The following is a 19,141-nucleotide window of genomic DNA, read 5'->3' on the forward strand; positions in this document are numbered from 1 at the left end:
TGTAGTTTTAGCTTTTTGACTTTTCTAGAATACTCGAGAGCTTGTTGAAATCTTCGGTATTGGTGTCTAGTGTTTTAAAATCATGTTCTGCGCGTAAGAATAGATGCAAAGTACTGAATCCTTTCATAATTCAGAAGGCAAAAGGCGTGTGCAGCCACATGCTTTGGATTTTTATTATAAGTTAATACATCATGTGAAGAATGTCTCCTGTTGCATTTTGTGGAGTCTTGAGTTTTAAGCAACGCAGAGTGTGCTTAACTGCACCGTGTTCTGCAACATTAGCATCATACACCCATCTCTCTTTAACTTAATTAAGTCACACACATGTTTTCACACATAGCTTTTCAGCAAACCCAGCATTACGTTTAACAGAGAGTAATCTTTCAAAATATACTTACAGCAGGTAAAATAAAGTCAGATTGTAATTTGAAGTTATTTTAAAACTTAAGTGTGGTCTGTTTGATAAAAAGTCCATTAGTGTTATTTCATTAGCTTCTTGTCTGGTTGAAAAACAGCTATTCTCACAATGTCAACAGTGGTTTACACAAAAGTTGTGAAGCTAGAGTAACGTTATTACCTTGGTTTCTTTCAGTAAAGAATAAGTTGGGTGCAATCCTTGGATATATTAGCTGGTACTTTCTTTTTTTTGTATGATAAGGCAGTACTTCCACTTAATTTTATATCTCTGAAACATAAATACTGTATATTTCATCCCAACGTTTAGCACATTAATATTGTCCACTTTTTTGTGTTCTTCATCTCCACTGTACATGAACTGTAATGATCCAATGAAACAGTTCCCTAAATTCTATGCACAAAATGGAAAATTTACATAATTATAGGTATAGGAATTTACACAGCTGCTGTTATGGAATTTATTCATTAATTCTAATATTGGATAAATTTTAATTAATTACATAGGTGTTTATTTTGGACCTTCCAGTTTAAAAAAATTACTGGTTAGAAAACCATTAAGTTCACAAAGCATCAATACAATAGGTTTTTTAAATGTCCTTTTTTAGCAATTTTATGTTCTTGAGACTTGAAATGCTAAGTTTAAAAAAAAAAACTTTTTGCACCTTATCACAAAGGGAAAAATGTCATTACTCTGTTTCACTCTTCCTAGTGTGGAGTTGGAAATATTTTTTTTCAGTTTTGCTTATAAAAATGATAATACAAATATATGAGGTTATGTACATACACTGAGATATAAGATTTTTTTTAAAGCACAAATAGTTCTGTTTATCAGCTATAAGATCACAGCCACTGACTTTTTGGCTCCTTTTGTGGCAATAACTGTGGCTTTCCTTCTTAGCCAAAACTGGAAATAGAAATTTCCTTTTGTAGGGGTTGTTTGTCTCCGATTCTGCTAGAACTGACCATCCCACAAAATCTGTAAAATCGTTTTATCTTAAAAAGACAAAAAATATCAAGGCAAAAAATCTAAATAAACATATCTAATGTATATGTAAACATAATATAAAGGTGCTGAAGGAAAAAAAATCTACGACTTTTGTTATTATTGTTGTTATTGTTGTTGTGGTTAGTTCTACATTTGTGGCACTGTAACGGTCACGTTGTGTTTGTGTTCAGTGTTCAGTTGTGTTCCGTTAATTCATGGCCTTTCTGTTGGAGTAACTTACGTGTGGGTGTGGGTGTGGGTGAGGGTTGCGTTTTGCTGTATATCCTTTCCTCAGCAGTGCTTCAGTAGTGAGTGGTGACATGACTGTTGGTCTTTCCTGCAATCATTTGCAACAGACCCATGTGATTAATAGAAATGTAGGAATTTTAATAATAGCTTTAGTCTCAAAACCTTTCAAACATTCACCACTGCACAGTGGAGCATCTCTTAGGTGTGGAATGTGTTCATCAATAAGTAAGGGATTCGATTTTGATTTTTTTAACCCTTTTTTTAGCAAAGAAATGGGCAGGGCTGACTCATTTTGCGAGCAGTATTTCTGAAATCGTTTTGCCAACCACTTAAGTTACAACATCTATTTCAAAACATGTCAACTTCCGCTGTCCACCCCTTGCTCTTCTTTTCAAAACTTTATCTTTATCGAAGCTGTGTTTCTGAGCGAAGGTAGCAGCGTCAAAAGCGATATACAAACTGGTGGTTTGGAGTCATGCTGGGTCTACTATGATTATCTGACTGGTGCCCAGAATCTGGATTGGGCTTGAAAGAGGAGAGGAGAAGAACATTGTAAGGCTAGTGGAATACTTTCTGTGCCTCCCAGTTTCTAGGTGGTGAGTTGTTCTCATTTCTACATCAGCTTGATATTGTGTAAAAGAGCAGCGCTTTGCATTGCTTGTGGTTTTAGATTTTATGTGTGATTGACAACAGCGTGGTGAAGGTAACAGCCTTTATACAATCGGGACCTATGGGGTGCTTACAATCTGCAGAATAGACATGATGTACTTTTAACAAAAAAACTAAAGCAACATGTATCAGGGAGCATTTTATTGTCGCAATCCCCTTTACAGGACAAAGCCTGCTTGGATTTGTGGCAAACATCAAGCATCAGCTCTCACCTTTGCTTTTACACTCTCTGATTATAAAACTACAGTCCTCTGGCTTTAGATGGCTTCCATTAAAAAAGAGAAGGTGATTTTCCCTCCAGAAATCACATCCAAATACAGTACCTACTGTATATTCCATATTTTATGTTTTCACAGTATTATCATTCAATACTTTCTTGTAGTGATTCCTGTAATTCCTGTTTGAGGATTATTGTGTAGCAATAAAAACAGCAACTGGAATTTATATATACCTGTAATTATAAATTGCAATGCCCTACAAAAATGTGCAGCATCCAGTAGATATACTCAAAGAAAAGAAAAAGTATTCTTTCTTAGTGTGTTTGTGCATGTGCATTATTCTGTGGGTCACATGAGTCCTTCAGTTTGTCTTTTCCATTTCCTTTTGTTGAAGGGATAGTTTTTGTCTTCTCTGTGCCTGTAAGCCTGGTTATAGCTCAGCCTTCACTTTTTAAAAATGCATGACTAATTCTAGGCGACCAAACGACCATGTTTGGTGAATATTTGTACATAAAATTCCACAAGTGCAAGAAACTTGGTCACTTTGCTTTTAGAAGGCTCTCATGTAGAGTAAATGGGACCCAGCCTTTTAAAACAGCAAGTTCAATCTACCGTATATAGAGAGAGCAGTTTTGTATATTTTAATTAGAAATCTGCAGGCTCATGCATATGCAATTGTTGTATCTGCTTTAAGTCATGTGCTCTAGTCTGTCTTAATACAGTAAAACAGTGCAAGTTATCTGTTGTTCTTAATAAAAGAAAGCCTTAAATATTACATTGCCAGTGAAAAAAATTTCTTTGTAAACAAATTTTGTAAAGATATATCTAAACAGCATGTATTTTTAATGTTCCTGAGTATTCAATCTAATGATCGCTTTTTCTGTGTTAGATATATACTGTACGTATCTGAGGTGTGAAAATTCTCTGCCAGATATTTGTATTAAAGCCTGTTTTATCCATTAAAAGGGTTTTTGACACATTAGGCTCATTACAGCTTGTAATTTGTGTGTTCTGAAAATCAGTGACACCTTTCACTTTATTTTAGCACGTTTTAACTGAGCAGTTCTGTAAAATGTACTTGTCTGATATTCTGTGTGTATGTTTATCTTAGAAGGAATCCCTCATACAGGATTTAAATTAAAATTATGAGATTATGCCAGATAAACTAGATCTTCATTAGCATTGTGAAAAACAGCGTATGGTTCACTACCTGAATAGATTATAAAGATGTGGAGAATAGAGCAGCACAATGATGAAGATTTTGTATATTACAGTTAGTAGGCGATAAATGTCACTGGCTAAAAAATGATCCTATTAATACAATACATAGAAAATCAAAGGTTCTAGTCAAGATTCTTTGATTTATATTTTCATTATAATTTCAGGATGAAACATGGTAACTTCTGGATATACTGTACGGTACCTTTGGTCTGATTAACATTCCATGAATTGTCCAAATGTAATTTTTTTAAAGGGTCAAAAGTTTTAAGAAGAGTGCAAATTGTCCTTTGGTCTCGGTGTTTAGTTTTAAGTAAAACAACAGTCTGGAGGTAACTACAATTTCAATAAACTCGAGATGTTTAGTATTGATTAACAGTTGGGTGTGTTTTCTTTAAAGTATTAGAGATATTAAGAAATAGTATATTTTGCCCTATCAAAGACTTACGTGCAAACTGGAAATCAAGTTTTGAGATTTCTCTGGAGTGAAGGCAATCCTTGAATACAATGTTTCGACTTCTTAATTTTCACACATTTCTATATAAGATGGTGCTTGCTTTTAAACTGTTCCAGATACCTTCATATGAAGCCATCAGAGCCTGAAACGGACACTGTACTACTAGAATTCTAGTACTTCCTGTGCCTTGTGCGACAGTGTGTAAATGATGTGTAGGAGCCCGACTTAAGTGAAATAATGTTCAATAAATGAAAAGGCTACAAATGGTTAAAAAGATGTGCATTTTCTAAATGCAGTAAATATTTGCATCATTCCAACAGCAAGTTTAAAATCAAGGCCAAAGTGATCATATTTGTGGCTTTACTACAGTACAGTTTTATTTGATTTCTCTAAGTCTTGCATATATTGTAGGGTGAAAGAGGAAATATTCTAGCATACAGTACCTATCTTGCAAATACCTGATGCTGAGGGTTGTGGATGTGTAGAATAAGCTGCCCAGTCACGTTGTAGAAGTCGGTTTCCTGGGATCCTTCAAGAAAAGTCCTAAGGAAATCCTGTGATCAGCAATATTCTCAAATGATTATTTTAATAGATGGGTGTCTGTTAAGGAATGCCAATAAATTGATAAGACAGGTTTAAGATTGAAGAGGAACAAGCAGCATCACATTCACCCCAGTTACTTCTATCCAGTATTTATATGCTGCTTCCAGACTTCTGTTCTACTGGGCAGGTTTTTTTTCAGAAGGGCTACAGAATTCCTTCATAACTGCTGTAATGGTGTTACTTTCCTGATTCTTGGCTCAGCTGTTAATAATAATAATAATTGCTTACACTTATATAGCGCTTTTCTGGACACTCCACTCAAAGCGCTTTACAGGTAATGGGGATCCCCTCCACCACCACCAATGTGCAGCCCCACCTGGATGATGCGACGGCAGCCATAGTGCGCCAGAACGCTCACCACACATCAGCGATCAGTGGGGAGGAGAGCAGAGGAATGAAACCAATTTATAGATGGGGATTGTTTGGAGGCCATGATTGATAAAGGCCGATGGGGAAATTTGGCCAGGATGCCGGGGTACACCCCTACTCTTTTCGAGAAACACCCTGGGATTTTTAATGACCACAGAGAGTCAGGACCTCGGTTTTACGTCTCATCCGAAGGACGGATGTTAGGGGGTGATTTATTTTTTCCTCAATCTGATCACTGTCAATGTAAACTGCCATAATTTATTTCAGTTTTATTATTGTGTAACCTTTACACGACATGCAGACTTTTCAATCAAAGATGCAAACTTTAAATAAGAGGATGTGTTTATATTTTATGTAGATGCTGTGAAATCTGGTTAACAGAATAACCAAATGTATTCATTTTATCAACATGCAGTTGAAACATAAGATGAAGGTCATGATATCTGCTTGTATGAAGAGAAGAATATTAAGATACACAAACTAAGTGTGAGTTAGTCATCCATTTGTTAATAGTATATACATGCCCTATCCACTCTCTTGACAGCGGATTGCAGTGTCTGATTAACACATGCTTTCAGATTCCCTTTTCAGATGGCCACTGACAGACATCTGGGGAGTGATTTGTTTGCATATTTTTAAAAATAAATTGGTTTCAAACTGCAATCAGTGCAAAAATAAAAAATGGGGCATGAAAACAAATGAGGAAACTGAAATGTACAGTAAACCATGATATTTAAATTATGTTTTGGGGATAGAATGAGTTAGCCATAAAGATTCCATTAAGTCAACTGTAATTGCCTAGATATTCACAATTATTTATACTATAAATGTGGTAATGACTTTTTTGATGCAGTGATGTTGACAAATATTAGCCCATGTTAGAGACCTTTGTACACACGTAGTAGCTCCTGAATTCTCTCATAACAACACATATCAGTTCACTATTGTGTTAGTAGGACAAATTTCATGGCTTCTCGTGTGATGCTGCTTTAAAGAGACCTAGAAGAATCCCTTCCTCTCCTGAACCACAAGTGACTAAAGCTAAGCATTTACTTCTGATAACTGAAATGTTATTTTCTTGCTTGATAGAACCTGTGTGTTATTACCTGTTCAGCAGTGAAGTATTTTATGAAGTATGTATTGCTGATTTCTTTGGTTTTTGGGGTATTGTAGTATATCTCACACAATACTACAGCTTTTTCAAAATACCATGACTTTTTGTATTCAGCAAAAACTAATGATGAAGTTATTAGTATGTGAATAAAAACCGGATTTTTATTCTCCAAACTGGCAGAAACTGAGACGTGAAAGCGGAACTGCAGCTGCAAGAAGTGGTTTTCTACTTCTGGTAAATGAGTGTGCAAAAAAAATGTAAGAATGAAAATCTTGCTTTCATGTTTGAGAGAGTTCCACTATGTCCTAATTGATTTCCCAAAGAATTAGTTTGTTTTTGTAAAAAAAAAAACACTCTGCAAATATGTTACAAATAGTGAATAAGCTGTATTCAAAGATGTAATCGTGTTATTTCTGAAGTGACTAAAAAAAGCTTTGAAATCTTTAGGAATTGGGGAGTTCCTGTGATGCATTAGGGTGGAGACATTTGAAAGAAAGCTGACTTTTCACATTTAATCACACTTCCCTTTCTTTGCCATACTTTTCTGTTGCAACATTTTATCAAGATTTGCAATTTGGGGTTTGTACAGTTCTGCTGAGCCTTTAACGAATTAACATTTATGAATAACTAACAAATAAAAGGATGGAGTTCATACTTTTAAACTCAACGAAAAAAAAACAGTGCGTTGATTTATTTTTTAAACACCAGCTTCAAATAGTAACACCTTCGTTTGAGGTGGAGAGATTGTATTAATGTATCATTTGTTACTGTAATGGCTTGTTTTGGTCAGTAGCGATTCATTTTTCCTGGCGATCTTCTCAAGAGAACAAGTGATAGTGTTCATAAATCAATACTTTGGGACATATCTCTTAGTATTAATAGTGTCTGTATAGGTCCATTTCATTAGTTAATAAAGTGACAGAATGAATGACTGTGCTCCTTATCTCGGGCAAATCTGCTAAGTGAATCTCAAAGTAGTGTGCGGTACAGAGCTCTAAAGAAGGCAAATGAGGCTGTCTGCTTTCTTGGCAAGCTAGGAGTTAACCCTTATTTTCCGATCTTAAAATTGAATTAGATTTTCTGATTGTAGTATCTCCTTAAGGAATGCTTTCTTTAAAGTGAACCCCTAAGATGGATCTTGGTAAATTGCTCCTCATTCCAGTGGCCTAGAAAGTCTACAGTTACTGTGTGATTAACACCAATTGCTTTGATATAATTGCATTCTGCCTACTCATATTTTAAATGACCCCATGTAAAAAAATAGACACTTTAAAGTCTGCCAATTTGCAGATGCCTAAAAATAACACTCACAGAAATGTTATTTAACTTGGAAAGGTCAGGCTGTTTAAAGCCTGAAAACAGGATTTGAAAATTGTACGATTAAAAGCTATCCCTTACCCCAGCAGCCTTATACTACAAAGCTGAAGGGTCACTGCATCTGTTCAGCTCGAGTGAAAGTACAAATCTGTTTTATGAAGGATCAAAAAGTAACTCCATAGATTTACAGAAGGTATTTTGAAGATGCAGAATATTCACTGTAGGACAGATAATACAGATCATTATACAGTTACCCTTATACATAGTTGTATTTTCAAGTATTGCTTTACTGTGAGCTACAGTATAATGTATATAATACTACAGTATGCTGACTTCCTTAAGGGGGTAACTAAGTACTTTGGAAACCTGTTTTGCTAAACAATATTTCCTGAGAGTTATTTGTAAAAATCAAAAGTGATTTATCTGGACATAATATAATCCTATATATTAGAATTATTCTTGGACCACTGGATTTTTTAATTAATAAAAACATTAGCTACTGTACCAAAATTATTTTTTTAAATAATACCAATAATAAAAAAGATTTAGAGCTCATGACTTTCTAATAACTCTTCTTTGACAACGTAAAGTCTGTTTTGTTTGCACAGCAAGCCATAAAAGACATGATCATTATTTTTCATGTCTTGTGAAGGGTATTTTATGAAACGCTGAGTAGTATAGCTTTTAAATGAACACACACAGCACAGACATGAACTTTTTTTCTATACAGTAGCTTGTGTCTTGCCCAGGATGTGTGTGAGCTGTTTTATCATTTGTATGATCATTAGCCTTATCCTTATGTGTAAATGCATTAATGTATTTGTAACAAGATTTATAAACAATTATAAATGCTTTTCTCTGATTATTAGTAATAAATTATGATTATAGCGTGTAGTCTGTGATTCATTCTAAAGCCTGATTTAGTGTATTAAAGAGAATGTGTTAATTGAACATGTTATCTTCAAATGACCCCTTTTATGTAAATTTACTTTCACAAAAAAGTAACAGATGGGTTAGTGCAGTTCCCCAGAACACTGTGATATTGATTTAGTGAAAGATGACAGGACATTTGGCCTTTAAGTAAAGCCCATGATCTGATTAAAAACCCTCGTTTATACTATGGTACTTGAAATAAAATCGGTGAGTGGCATTTTGGGGGACATAATATCTGTTAATTTTATTCACAGAGAATCCCAGAGAAAACGGAGCAGTTTGGAAAAAAGGTGATACTGATATTATTTTATTATATATTATATAATAGTACAAAATTAAAGCGGCAATTTAGAATGACTGTGCTTCTCTCGGAAGCCCCCTTTTCAGTTCTGCTGAGAGTAAGCGGGGCCATACTGTACAGCCTCTGACTGGGAGGAAAACCATAATGTATTAGAAGAACCAGACCAGGCCCATAAGTAGTTACAGCACCAAGATGGCAAAAATGATCATCTTGAAGTTTGCATTTACTTTGCTCTGCAACACAAAGATGTTAATTAATATAATTAAAAAATACACAAGCAAGGATTTGATTGCATTTCATTCCGCTGTAGAACACTCTTGGATTTCATACCCTCGGAAAACAGTGGTACATTGTTTTTAGGATGCTTTAACCATGACCTTCATTAGAATGTCACAGTGATACATTTTATGTAATGAATGTCCATGCAGTTTTTGTTTGTGAAGTGTATTTGGTGTTCTTCAAATTCTAAAACCTTCTCAGTAAGTGCTTTGCAGCCAAACAGGGTAACCACACTCCCTCCCTCACTTACCCTTTGACCTCAAATTCTTGTGAACTGAACATGGCAGATCTTGCTCTTCGTATACAGTACAGTGCTCAGCAATCTAGACAATGCTTGGACAGCTAGTAGCTAATCCAAAATCCAAAAGAGGTGTACAGTATGTGCTGTACAGTTTTATGAATAACCTTAAAAATCTTAAATTTAAAAAATCCAAAAAGAAAACAGCTGGAAAAAAATGTGCAGAAATTAACTTTTTGAACAACAAAGCAGTTGAAAAACTTTATCTGACAGGAAATTATAACGCTGCACCTCAGGGTTATCTCATCTCTTTCTGTATCTGCATAAATGTATGCAAATGTATACTGTATGTGATGCTAAGTCTTTAAATTAAAGTTACTATACAGTATACAGTATATAATGAATAATGTTTCATATCTGAGCATTTCTTCCCATCCTCAGCACACTTAGAAATTTGTCTTGATGTGTTGACCTTTCATTCTAAATCTACCTTGAGAAAAAAGTACTGTACTTGATCAATGCTTTTGCAGCATTATTAATTTTAGCACACGTCACAAAACCATTTTTTTTAAACTGCAAAGGTACCAGAAAAAAGAACAATCACTACTGTTGACATGAAGAAAAATCTGTTGTGTATTGCCTATAAACTCAGTAATACGGCCTTCATTTTGATATTTATATACTGTAGATATGGATTTTTTATTTTGCTGGTTGCTATGGATATTAGATTTACAGATAGTCCCCTGAAGCTCTTAATGCACAAGATCAAGCTCACTACAGCCCTACACTGTAAAAATGACAGTATGTGTCACCAAAAACCTTCAGTGTTTTTAGATACAGCTTTTCAGCAACTTTTAATGTCCATCCCTCCTGATGTTATTCTGTTATTTTTTAGATTATTGATAACTAGAAGGTTTCTGTAAGAGGGAAAAAATAAGAGCTTTTGGAACGATGAAGCCACTCCTTAAAGCCCATTGAGAGGAAGTGGCAGGAGGAAGTGTGGCAGTGCTACACCAATGGGATTCAGATCTTTCTGCGATGGCATTTAACTTCCCCTGTATACTTCCTTAAGTTAGCTTTGATAAGACTTTGAGATATTTTTTGGGCTATCTTTCTTTCTCCTCTGAGAGTCAAAAGCAAAAATTAACAAGACGATATTCAGGATATAAAAAGTAAAAAATAACAGGAAGCTGTAGGTGGTACAAACTACCCTTAAGAAAATGGTTTATAGGAAACCATCATCATTGTCAGCATGATGAGTTACGTGTAGAATATATGTACATTATACATTAAAAAACAGCTCCTCTAACTTTATAAATCACTTCATTAAAACCATACTAAGGTGTTGATCCCACAGTTCTTGTGCAAAGTATTGTTCTCTGTGCTTGTGAGCAGCTCCTCTGCAGTTCTGAAATACCTGCTGTTTTCTTGCACTGAGGCCCGAGTCATTGCTAAGCATAAAGAGAAGGCTCCTATTATCATTTTCTGGGAAGTGGCAGCATATAATTCTTCATGGTGAAAACATGAAAGTATTTCATAATCAAGTCAACGCTATTTTTATAGAGAGTTTGAGAGCATTGATAGTGTTGAGCCGCCCATTCGTGGAAGTTTTCCATGGTGGTTATAGATTTGAAAAATTCACAAAGTTCAGTTACAGATATTATTGAGGTCTGTGGAATGCAGCAACGTTTTATTTCAGCATAAAATGGAAAGAAGGGATTTTTTTATTTTACAGTAGCGTAAATAATGGAACATTGTTATAATATGGCAGACTCTTGATTATTTGCTATAGGGTATTCTTTACACAGCTTTTGTTTCTGGATTTTTTTCAGAAAGTTCCCATTTGCACTTCTCTGGCGGAGAAGGTGAATGATTTTATGGTCTTTTCTCAAACAAGCAAAATCCCTTCAAGAAGGTCCTGATTTCCATTAGCTTGTGAACAGTTGATCCAGTAGCGGTTCTGAATCTGAAATTGTCAGAAAAAGCTTGTTGTTCACTGTTGTTGGCGCTTATTGCTGACACGACATTATGTATGCCTGCGCATGACTGACTCTCTCATTCTTGTATTACATTGTCTGTCTTGTAATACCATTTAAATAAGCAAAACATGATATCAGCCAACAAATGCTTTTGTTTTAATTTGTGGCATAGTTCTCCTATTGTAATTCATATTGCAGCGTATTAACATAGTGCCCTTCTATTCACGACAGCTGGTCCAAGTGTAATTGGAAACTAGGATGGCTACAGCTTTTCAGCAAATTAAAAATAACCCCTGTGGAACAGTGAAACAGACTGGTACAGTACAGGAGAGCTTTGTATTGCATGAAATAAATTCTTTCCAATGCCTTACTTCAAGCAGATACTTCAAATTTGTTATTACTGCATTCATCCAAAGACCAATTAAGGAGGAATATGTGATCAGAAGGTGTACAGGTCATTCATTTTGTGAAAGTGCTTTGCATCCACTTAAATTATGAGTATTTCAGATTAGATTTGCACGGCATCTCAAAAGTCAAAGTCAAAATTGTAAGTATTTTTTTACATGCATGAAAAAAAAAGATTTAAGAAGGCGACAGTCCTTTAACGGAGTAAGCATCGGTACTTTCTTTCACCTACATGTGTTAAGTAGATCCTTTAAAACGATGATATGATCTTGTGGGTTGAGGGTGCGACCCCTTTGTATTAGCCGTGATAGGAAAAGTTTCAGGCTTGAGTAAGGCAATGCAGACTGCTGTGGTTGCTGCTGTTTGAAAGATGGTTGAAACAGTCTTGTTTATATCTGTACTGAGGGAGTCAATAAGACCCCTCAGTCCTTTTGTAAAGAAAACTTTCTGAATTTCCCTGAACACTTGTGATCCAGTGGCCGCTGGTTTAGCCGCTCTCACTACCGTATGTCAGATGCAAATGATGTGATTGCTGGGGCCATCCATTCTTTATTCTGATGTGTTCAATTGTAATAGCTTTTGTGGAGTCCAGAGAGGTGGTACAGTATATAAAAACACAACAGCATTGTGTTGTGTGTGATGAAAGACATCCAGCAAACTGCTCATGGCAGAATCACATGATATATCACATTATTTTGTTCCTCCACTGTATGCACTATTTATTGGGAAGGCTTTTTTTCTTAGTACTATGGTACTGTGTGATGTACGGTACACAAGCAGACATGCATCCATATGCTCGCATTGTGATAAATACGGGCACAGCCCTTCCTTGTTAAGAAACAGTGTTTCAAGTCTATGCAAGATAAAACAGCTACCTACAGTATACCTGTCTGCTAGACCTGGCCTTTCAATGAACAATACCAGGGAAAGTCCCTCGCACCTGGGACAGTCTTCAGTTAAAAATGAAGAATGGGAAACCAAATTATTTGCTTTGAACAGCTGTTTTAGCATCTACCCTGCTGTGTTTGTACTGTCAGCATGAGTGCTTTTATTTAGTTTATTTAGTTTTAGAAGCAAAAGAGAAAACCTAACGACTCATCTCACCCAATTCCGTCCAATTCATGTAAAAATACTTGAAACTCTCTTTATTTCTCTCTTCTCTTCCTGCATATTTCCTATAGCACTTGATGACAGTTGTGATGGGAGACTGGAGATGAACGCTGAAGTGTAGGGTTTGGGCTCTTGGGAAAGTATTAATCTCTAGTAATTTAAATCGAATGCGTTTTTCCTTTAAATCATAGTAAGGACTTTGCATACCAGTTTACTTGGTAAAATGCCCTCAGCTGCTAAACAGACCTAGACAACTTTGGGCATTTTACTGAGATGGGAATGAGGGAAATGAAAATATATTAGCATTTGTTTTCTTTCCAGATTTTTTGTAACTCTTCAAATGTCTCTGCTACCTGCTACAAAGTGCGCTTTTATATTGAAAACTCAGTGACTTGTAAAAAAGTAGTCTTACTATTTAGAGAGCAAATAAACCTATTATCCTTTGGGTCATTGTGTTTAATTCACCTGAGCTCTTCTTCCTGACCTAATTGAGGTAATTACTATACAGTATGTACTTAATTAGTCCAACTGTTTTTTAGTCTTTAGCTAAAGAGGGTTTTAAGAGGGATCTGGGTTCTTGCAGGTCTTCTAGATCAGGAGTGAGTATTGCTACATTAAAAGTTTTAAAGGAGTTGGATTTGTTGTGATGTGTTTTTCTGTTTGTGGTGCAGTATACAGGCCCTGTCCCGGCAGAGAGAGAGCCTCCGATGGCGCGGAATGAGACCTCCCCAAACAGGGCACAACAGGCTGGCCACCAGCGTCCCAACACCTGCTGCTTTTGCTGGTGCTGCTGTTGTAGCTGCTCATGGTACGTCATACAATCTATTTGCTACGAAATGCGGCGCATGTGTAGCAGGTAAATATACCTGTGAAACAGCTTGTTTTCTCTTTCTGTTTCTTTGGAAGTTGAATCATTTTTGCTGTTGTTGGTGTTGTTGGATCATCTGTCCATTGGGGAAATGCTCTCAAAATCATTTTTTGGAAGGGTGGTGACTGGGGAGATTGTTTTTAGTGCCTATGACCAGTTTAAATGGATAAATATGCAAAAATAACTTATTAATGACTCAAGAAACAAAATGTCTTTGAAAATGTTCACTGAGAGCTACAGTATGTAACAATGTTATTCTTCATAGTTTGTTTTATTTTTAAGGCAGAATATTAAATATATAGGCTCTGTATTATTTATTTTATTCTCTTAGAAGGGTCAGTAAAGCAGTGTTTTTTTCAATACTGAAACCTTTACAGTGAGCCTCCAGATTTTAACATCTCTGTATCATTCCTAACAAGTACTGTAATACCTGAAAAGGGTTCATTTGCAATCATCTGTATTTATATTAAAAACAGATACTGTATTTTATTGTGTTTTTCACTGCTGTTTTGCATTTATATATGAACCTGAGTGCAGAATAATTGCTCAATAACAGCAGAGAATATAGCATCCTAATTTCAAGGCCTACATCTGATGAATACTAGCTTATAAGAAACATACAGTACTGTTGTTTTGTAGAGAGGCTGGGACTCCAATGCACTTTGTTATATTTTCTGTAACTGTCACTTCATACAGATTTGTGATTTATTTATGTAACTATTAACCCTCATTTCATAACCTGCTGTTTGTTGTGTCCTTCAGAGTGATTTTACATTATCAGAGGTGCTTTTGAGTGATGAATCCTCTTTATTGATGAAATCGCAAGGTAAAGGTGAAAGGTTAAAAGGGAAATGTATACAGTATATGTTTTCACTGGAAATCATTCTTGAATCAGACCAGCTCAACCAAATCAATTGCATTTGATTTTCACTCTGATATTAACTATCAGCAGAAAAAAGTGACATACAGTAATGCCACTGTACATCTTTATCCTAGGGCCTGTTATGTAAGAATGCAACTGTAATAAATGTATTATTTCGTTGCTTGCTGTTTTGCTTTTAGGTTATAGGCTTTCTTGCCAGTATAGGCGGCCGTGTTCATGGTCTGGGCTCCAGTTCCAATTTACACTCAGCTTGGATCTGATGTGAAAAGGGATCAATGCTCAAACACACACATTAAGTCTAACTGTAATACAGTATGGGATAACTCCTTCATAAGGAAATCCATGTGTTATAGGATTTTTCTGAATGAAACTGTTGTCCCTGTTTAAAAAATGGAATCGTCAAATGTGTGTCCCACGTGATTTAAACCATTTGTCAGCTTTTTTCTTTCATTAAAACTCTTCAGTAACCTTATAGTACACAATGGCTTGAGAACTTTATTTGGTGGTAGTTTAGAGGTATCAGAATCTGACAACAGGGCAGATTAAAGAAGCAACAAAAAGATGCTTTACAAGACTAGGAGCTGACTGACTGTATTTGTTGCATTAAGTCACATGATTTGTAATGCAGTGATTGCAGTATTGGTTCAAAGATTAAGTGTGGTGTTACCTTCCAGCAACATTACTGTTGTTTTAAACCGGGCTGGATTAAGATGAACAGACACATGCTATGGTGTATCTTGTTTATATATACAATATCAGTATACAACACTATGTTACCAGTTTTTCCTATTTCAGAATTTGACAACCTTAGTAATTTGAATAATTGTATATTCTGGCTACAGATATAGTTCAGTATGCAGTATATTTGCCTTTGTTCATTTAATCCATGCCACACTTTTTCACAGTACTCAAAAAATTCAGTTATTAAGAGTTTATTATTTTCTGGTTGATAAAAAAAAACCTGGTGTCATGAATATTCACTTTTAATAATCCAAGAAAAGAAACAGTGGCAAACAGCAGGACATATAGCAGCAGGACAATTACAAAGAGACTTTGGCAAAATCATGGCGTCATTTCAGACATACGATAAGTGAACCAGAACATCAATGAGTGCAAAGTGATGCACTGTGGTCCTAGGATCTTACCTTATACATATCTCAGGAGTGCTTCTGAGCTGTGGAAAGCTGTGTAGAAAGGGAATCTGGATGATTATGCTGAATTTTCTAAATCCCTATCAAGACAATGTGGAGACATAAAAAAGGAAAAAATCCTTGGGTATATACAGTACAACTTTAACAGTAGCAACTTTAACTCCAGGGAAGTTATGCTTAAGCTTTACAATGCACTAGTAAGACCTCACTTAGAATATTGTCCTTGTACTCAGTTTTAAGCATCATAAGACAGATACCTTAAATATTAAATTATCAGACAAACAAAATGGGCTGAATGGCCTCTTCTCGTTTGTACCCTTCTTACGTTAAATCCTTGCTCTCTGCTGTGTGTTCTTGAATTTGAAAATGAGCCCAAACCAATCCCTTTTATCTGGAAACCAGAGTTGCATTGAAAGAATTCCGTTTTGTCATTGTGAAGCCCTAACATGACTCTGCATGGGTCTCCTTCCTTTGCACAAAATGCACGGTATCTGTTTTGTTTGAAAATAGTTCAAACGGGACCTGTCATAAACATGAAGAGGAAACCACCAAAAAAACTTTACCTGCAGGAATGTTTCCAATAGGAGACAGACAGGTACAGTACTGTAGCACTGCTGGGATGTGGAAGCAGTTGGGGCATGCTGTCAAAGCAGAGCCAAAAAGTTAGTGCTGTTGCTTGCTATAGATTGCACTGCAAGACTGCACACCTAACTCACAAAATCTGACATTCACAATGGAATGTTGGAAGTGGGCCAAAGAAAGTACCGGGTATTGAAAACAAATTTGCGATCCTCTCCTTATTGTTTCTTTTGCTTCAAGTCCCTTGTCATTTTGTTAGTAAGTATCTAGGACATAATGATGAGCCTGACAAATTTAGGTTCTTTTTAAGAGGCATCTCTTTTGCAGAATCACATGTTTATTGTCCAAAACTAGGGAGCACAAAGGGCTTCACAAACAAATATTGCAGGCAGGAGGATGGAGACTTTTAATCTCTTGCATCCGGTTTCTAGCAGCAAGTGTGATAATGTACAAAGTACAGTATTCGTAGGGAACCCCCCACACACACGGGCACCCCCTCTCAAAGGAAAAAAAACATAAGTGACTGCAGACGTAATGAGACATGAATCTTGCATGAGAATATCTGCTGTATGAATTATGAAGTGGAAGATGTTTTTTCCTTTAAAATCAGATGTTGGCATTACAACTTATCAAATTCACTTTTATTAAAATTAGCATGGGAGAAAGCTGCTTTATATTGATGCTACTAAGAAATTAACATCAGTACCAGTCATGTAAAAGCATTCTCCAAATCGAGTGGTTATGACTTGTGTTTCCTGCAGACTTTGGAATGCCTTACTTATTAATTTAGAATAAATAAAAACTCAGGCTACTTTGCTGTTTGATCCCATAGACCTGCAGCTATGTTTCCAAGACATTCTGTTCAACTGTTGGAAACACAGCTCCAGTTAAACAGTTGTACTTATTTTTGTAATTACCAGATGTAACGTAACAACCCCCCTAATTAAGTCGTGCAAGTTCAGACTAACCGCATCAGGCACTTAAGTAAAATATACTGTACAGTATGTGATCGGCTTCACTGTGCTGGAGATGCAAACACATTCATAGCATTTTATAGCTGATTTCCTGATAAGGATAATTTCAAAGTCATGTGATGCTCCATCACAAAGGAAACCATGCAAATGTTCTCAGAACAAAAATATACAATTATTTCCAGAAAATACCAAAAACTTTGGACATTAACTTTAACCCTGCATTCTGTTGAAAATTCACTGCAGTGTTCGTTTCACTGTGGAAAAGACAATTGTAGACCACTGAAGAGAATTTCAGCTGTGAAATCTTTTAGGGAGGGCAGTACTCTTAAGATGTTTTGTGTGTGCTTCAGAAAATCCTGAAATAATCCACATCTGCACATCCCCTAAAGGAGAGTTCTTGGTATTGCATTGGCAGAAAGATTTGGCAGCTTCTGCTGTTTCTACTTGCATAGAGCCGGTACCCTGCTGCCTGGAAAGCCAGTATAAAGCTGCCAAAACTCTTTAGGAAGTACAAAAGATTGTATTTACTTTTTTTCCTTCAGTCAGTTCAACGTTATTGAATGCATGGGAATACTCTGACCATTCACTTTCTCATAGTAATTATTCTACACTTACTGTAAGCGACATAAATCTGTTTGAAATATTTATTTGTGTCTGATGCCAATTTACTGGATTTGAGAGCTTGCTAGCTTGCTGTCTGAAAATAATTAAAAACTCAAGTGATACATTCACTATACTCGTTAAGATTTATTTCAAATGCACTTTGATTTTTATAATTAAAATAATTTTAGCAAACGCTCACATGCAAGCCTTATGCAAAACTTAAATAAGGGGAGGGTGTGAGATTTTAGCCTTTTGGAATCTGCGGTGCAGTGGCTGTGCGTTCAGTACTTGTGTGTTTTAATTAAAGTAGAAAGAGGTATTTGGAAATGAAGAAGTAATAAGGAACTGTTTTTGGTGGCTCTCATAATGTGACGTGTTCTAATTAGGGCTGCACTGAGGCATGGTGAGATGCACTTCATCTTGCAGGTGGAGGTTCATTTCAGGAAATTACAACTCGCAGGCTGTTTTGTTAAGACAAGAAATTCTTCTTTAAGGAAGTAGATGGGCCGACTGCATAGCCATGCCCTTCTTTGCAAAGGAAGAACCTTTATATCAAGCAAGACCAGAGAAAAAAAGCTGTGTTGCAAACAGGAACCATTGTTCATTCTGTGGTTTGTAATTTAAAATGAAGTTAGCCAAAATTCTGAGAAGTAAAGCAGTTAGCAGACATATTGAAACAGAGCTCAACATGCCACCTGCAACTCACTCCAAAGGCTGTATTATAAAAAATGCAATCACTGTTGCAAAGCTTTTTGATGGCCTTCTTGTGGAAAGCAGTTTTCTGGTGTATTCTTATTTTGGACTTTAAATTGTATATGAAAAAGAGAGTATTTTTTTGCATTATACTATATGTACTTCTGTAATATATATTGTGTAGTTGTCTTCATTTCTGCAAATGCCAACATCACCACGAAGTCATCAAAACGGAGCAGGAAAGAGGGTGCACAACAGGGTGTTATTTTTAGACATAAAACCAAAATTAAGAAGCATGTTCTAAAAAGTTCATTCTCCTTTCCGTAAGCAGCCAAAAACTGATCTGACCCAATTAATGATTTATTGATGATCGTGGTAGCAGTTTTAATTTAATATCAAACGCCAACACTCAGTGATGGGTGGCTCGTATTATTACTTTAAAATTACTAAAAATCTAAGCCATTACATTAAAAAGACATAGCCCACACTTGATTTTTTCATAGTGCAGTAGAATAATGAGTTGAATCAA

The 19,141-nt window shown here is 35.8% G+C and overlaps 1 protein-coding gene across 7 annotated transcripts in view; it reads left to right on the forward strand.

Annotated features, from left to right (window-relative positions):
- Nucleotides 1-19,141, forward strand: part of rgs19 (regulator of G protein signaling 19) — a 46,302-nt gene that overhangs the window by 14,301 nt on the left and 12,860 nt on the right. For 3 of the 7 annotated variants that reach the window (XM_088608419.1, XM_088608423.1, XM_088608422.1), the window contains exon 2: nt 13,533-13,669. In XM_088608419.1, the coding sequence (XP_088464545.1) occupies nt 13,533-13,669 (137 nt within the window). Of the gene's footprint in view, nt 1-1,773; nt 2,248-8,803; nt 8,840-13,532; nt 13,670-19,141 lie in introns of those variants that run through there. The other 4 variants (XM_088608417.1, XM_088608418.1, XM_088608421.1 and 1 more) reach the window with 3 other exon arrangements.

This window comes from Lepisosteus platostomus, chromosome 15, assembly GCF_059453375.1.
Source record: "Lepisosteus platostomus isolate fLepPlt1 chromosome 15, fLepPlt1.hap1, whole genome shotgun sequence".
Lineage (NCBI taxonomy): Eukaryota > Metazoa > Chordata > Actinopteri > Semionotiformes > Lepisosteidae > Lepisosteus > Lepisosteus platostomus.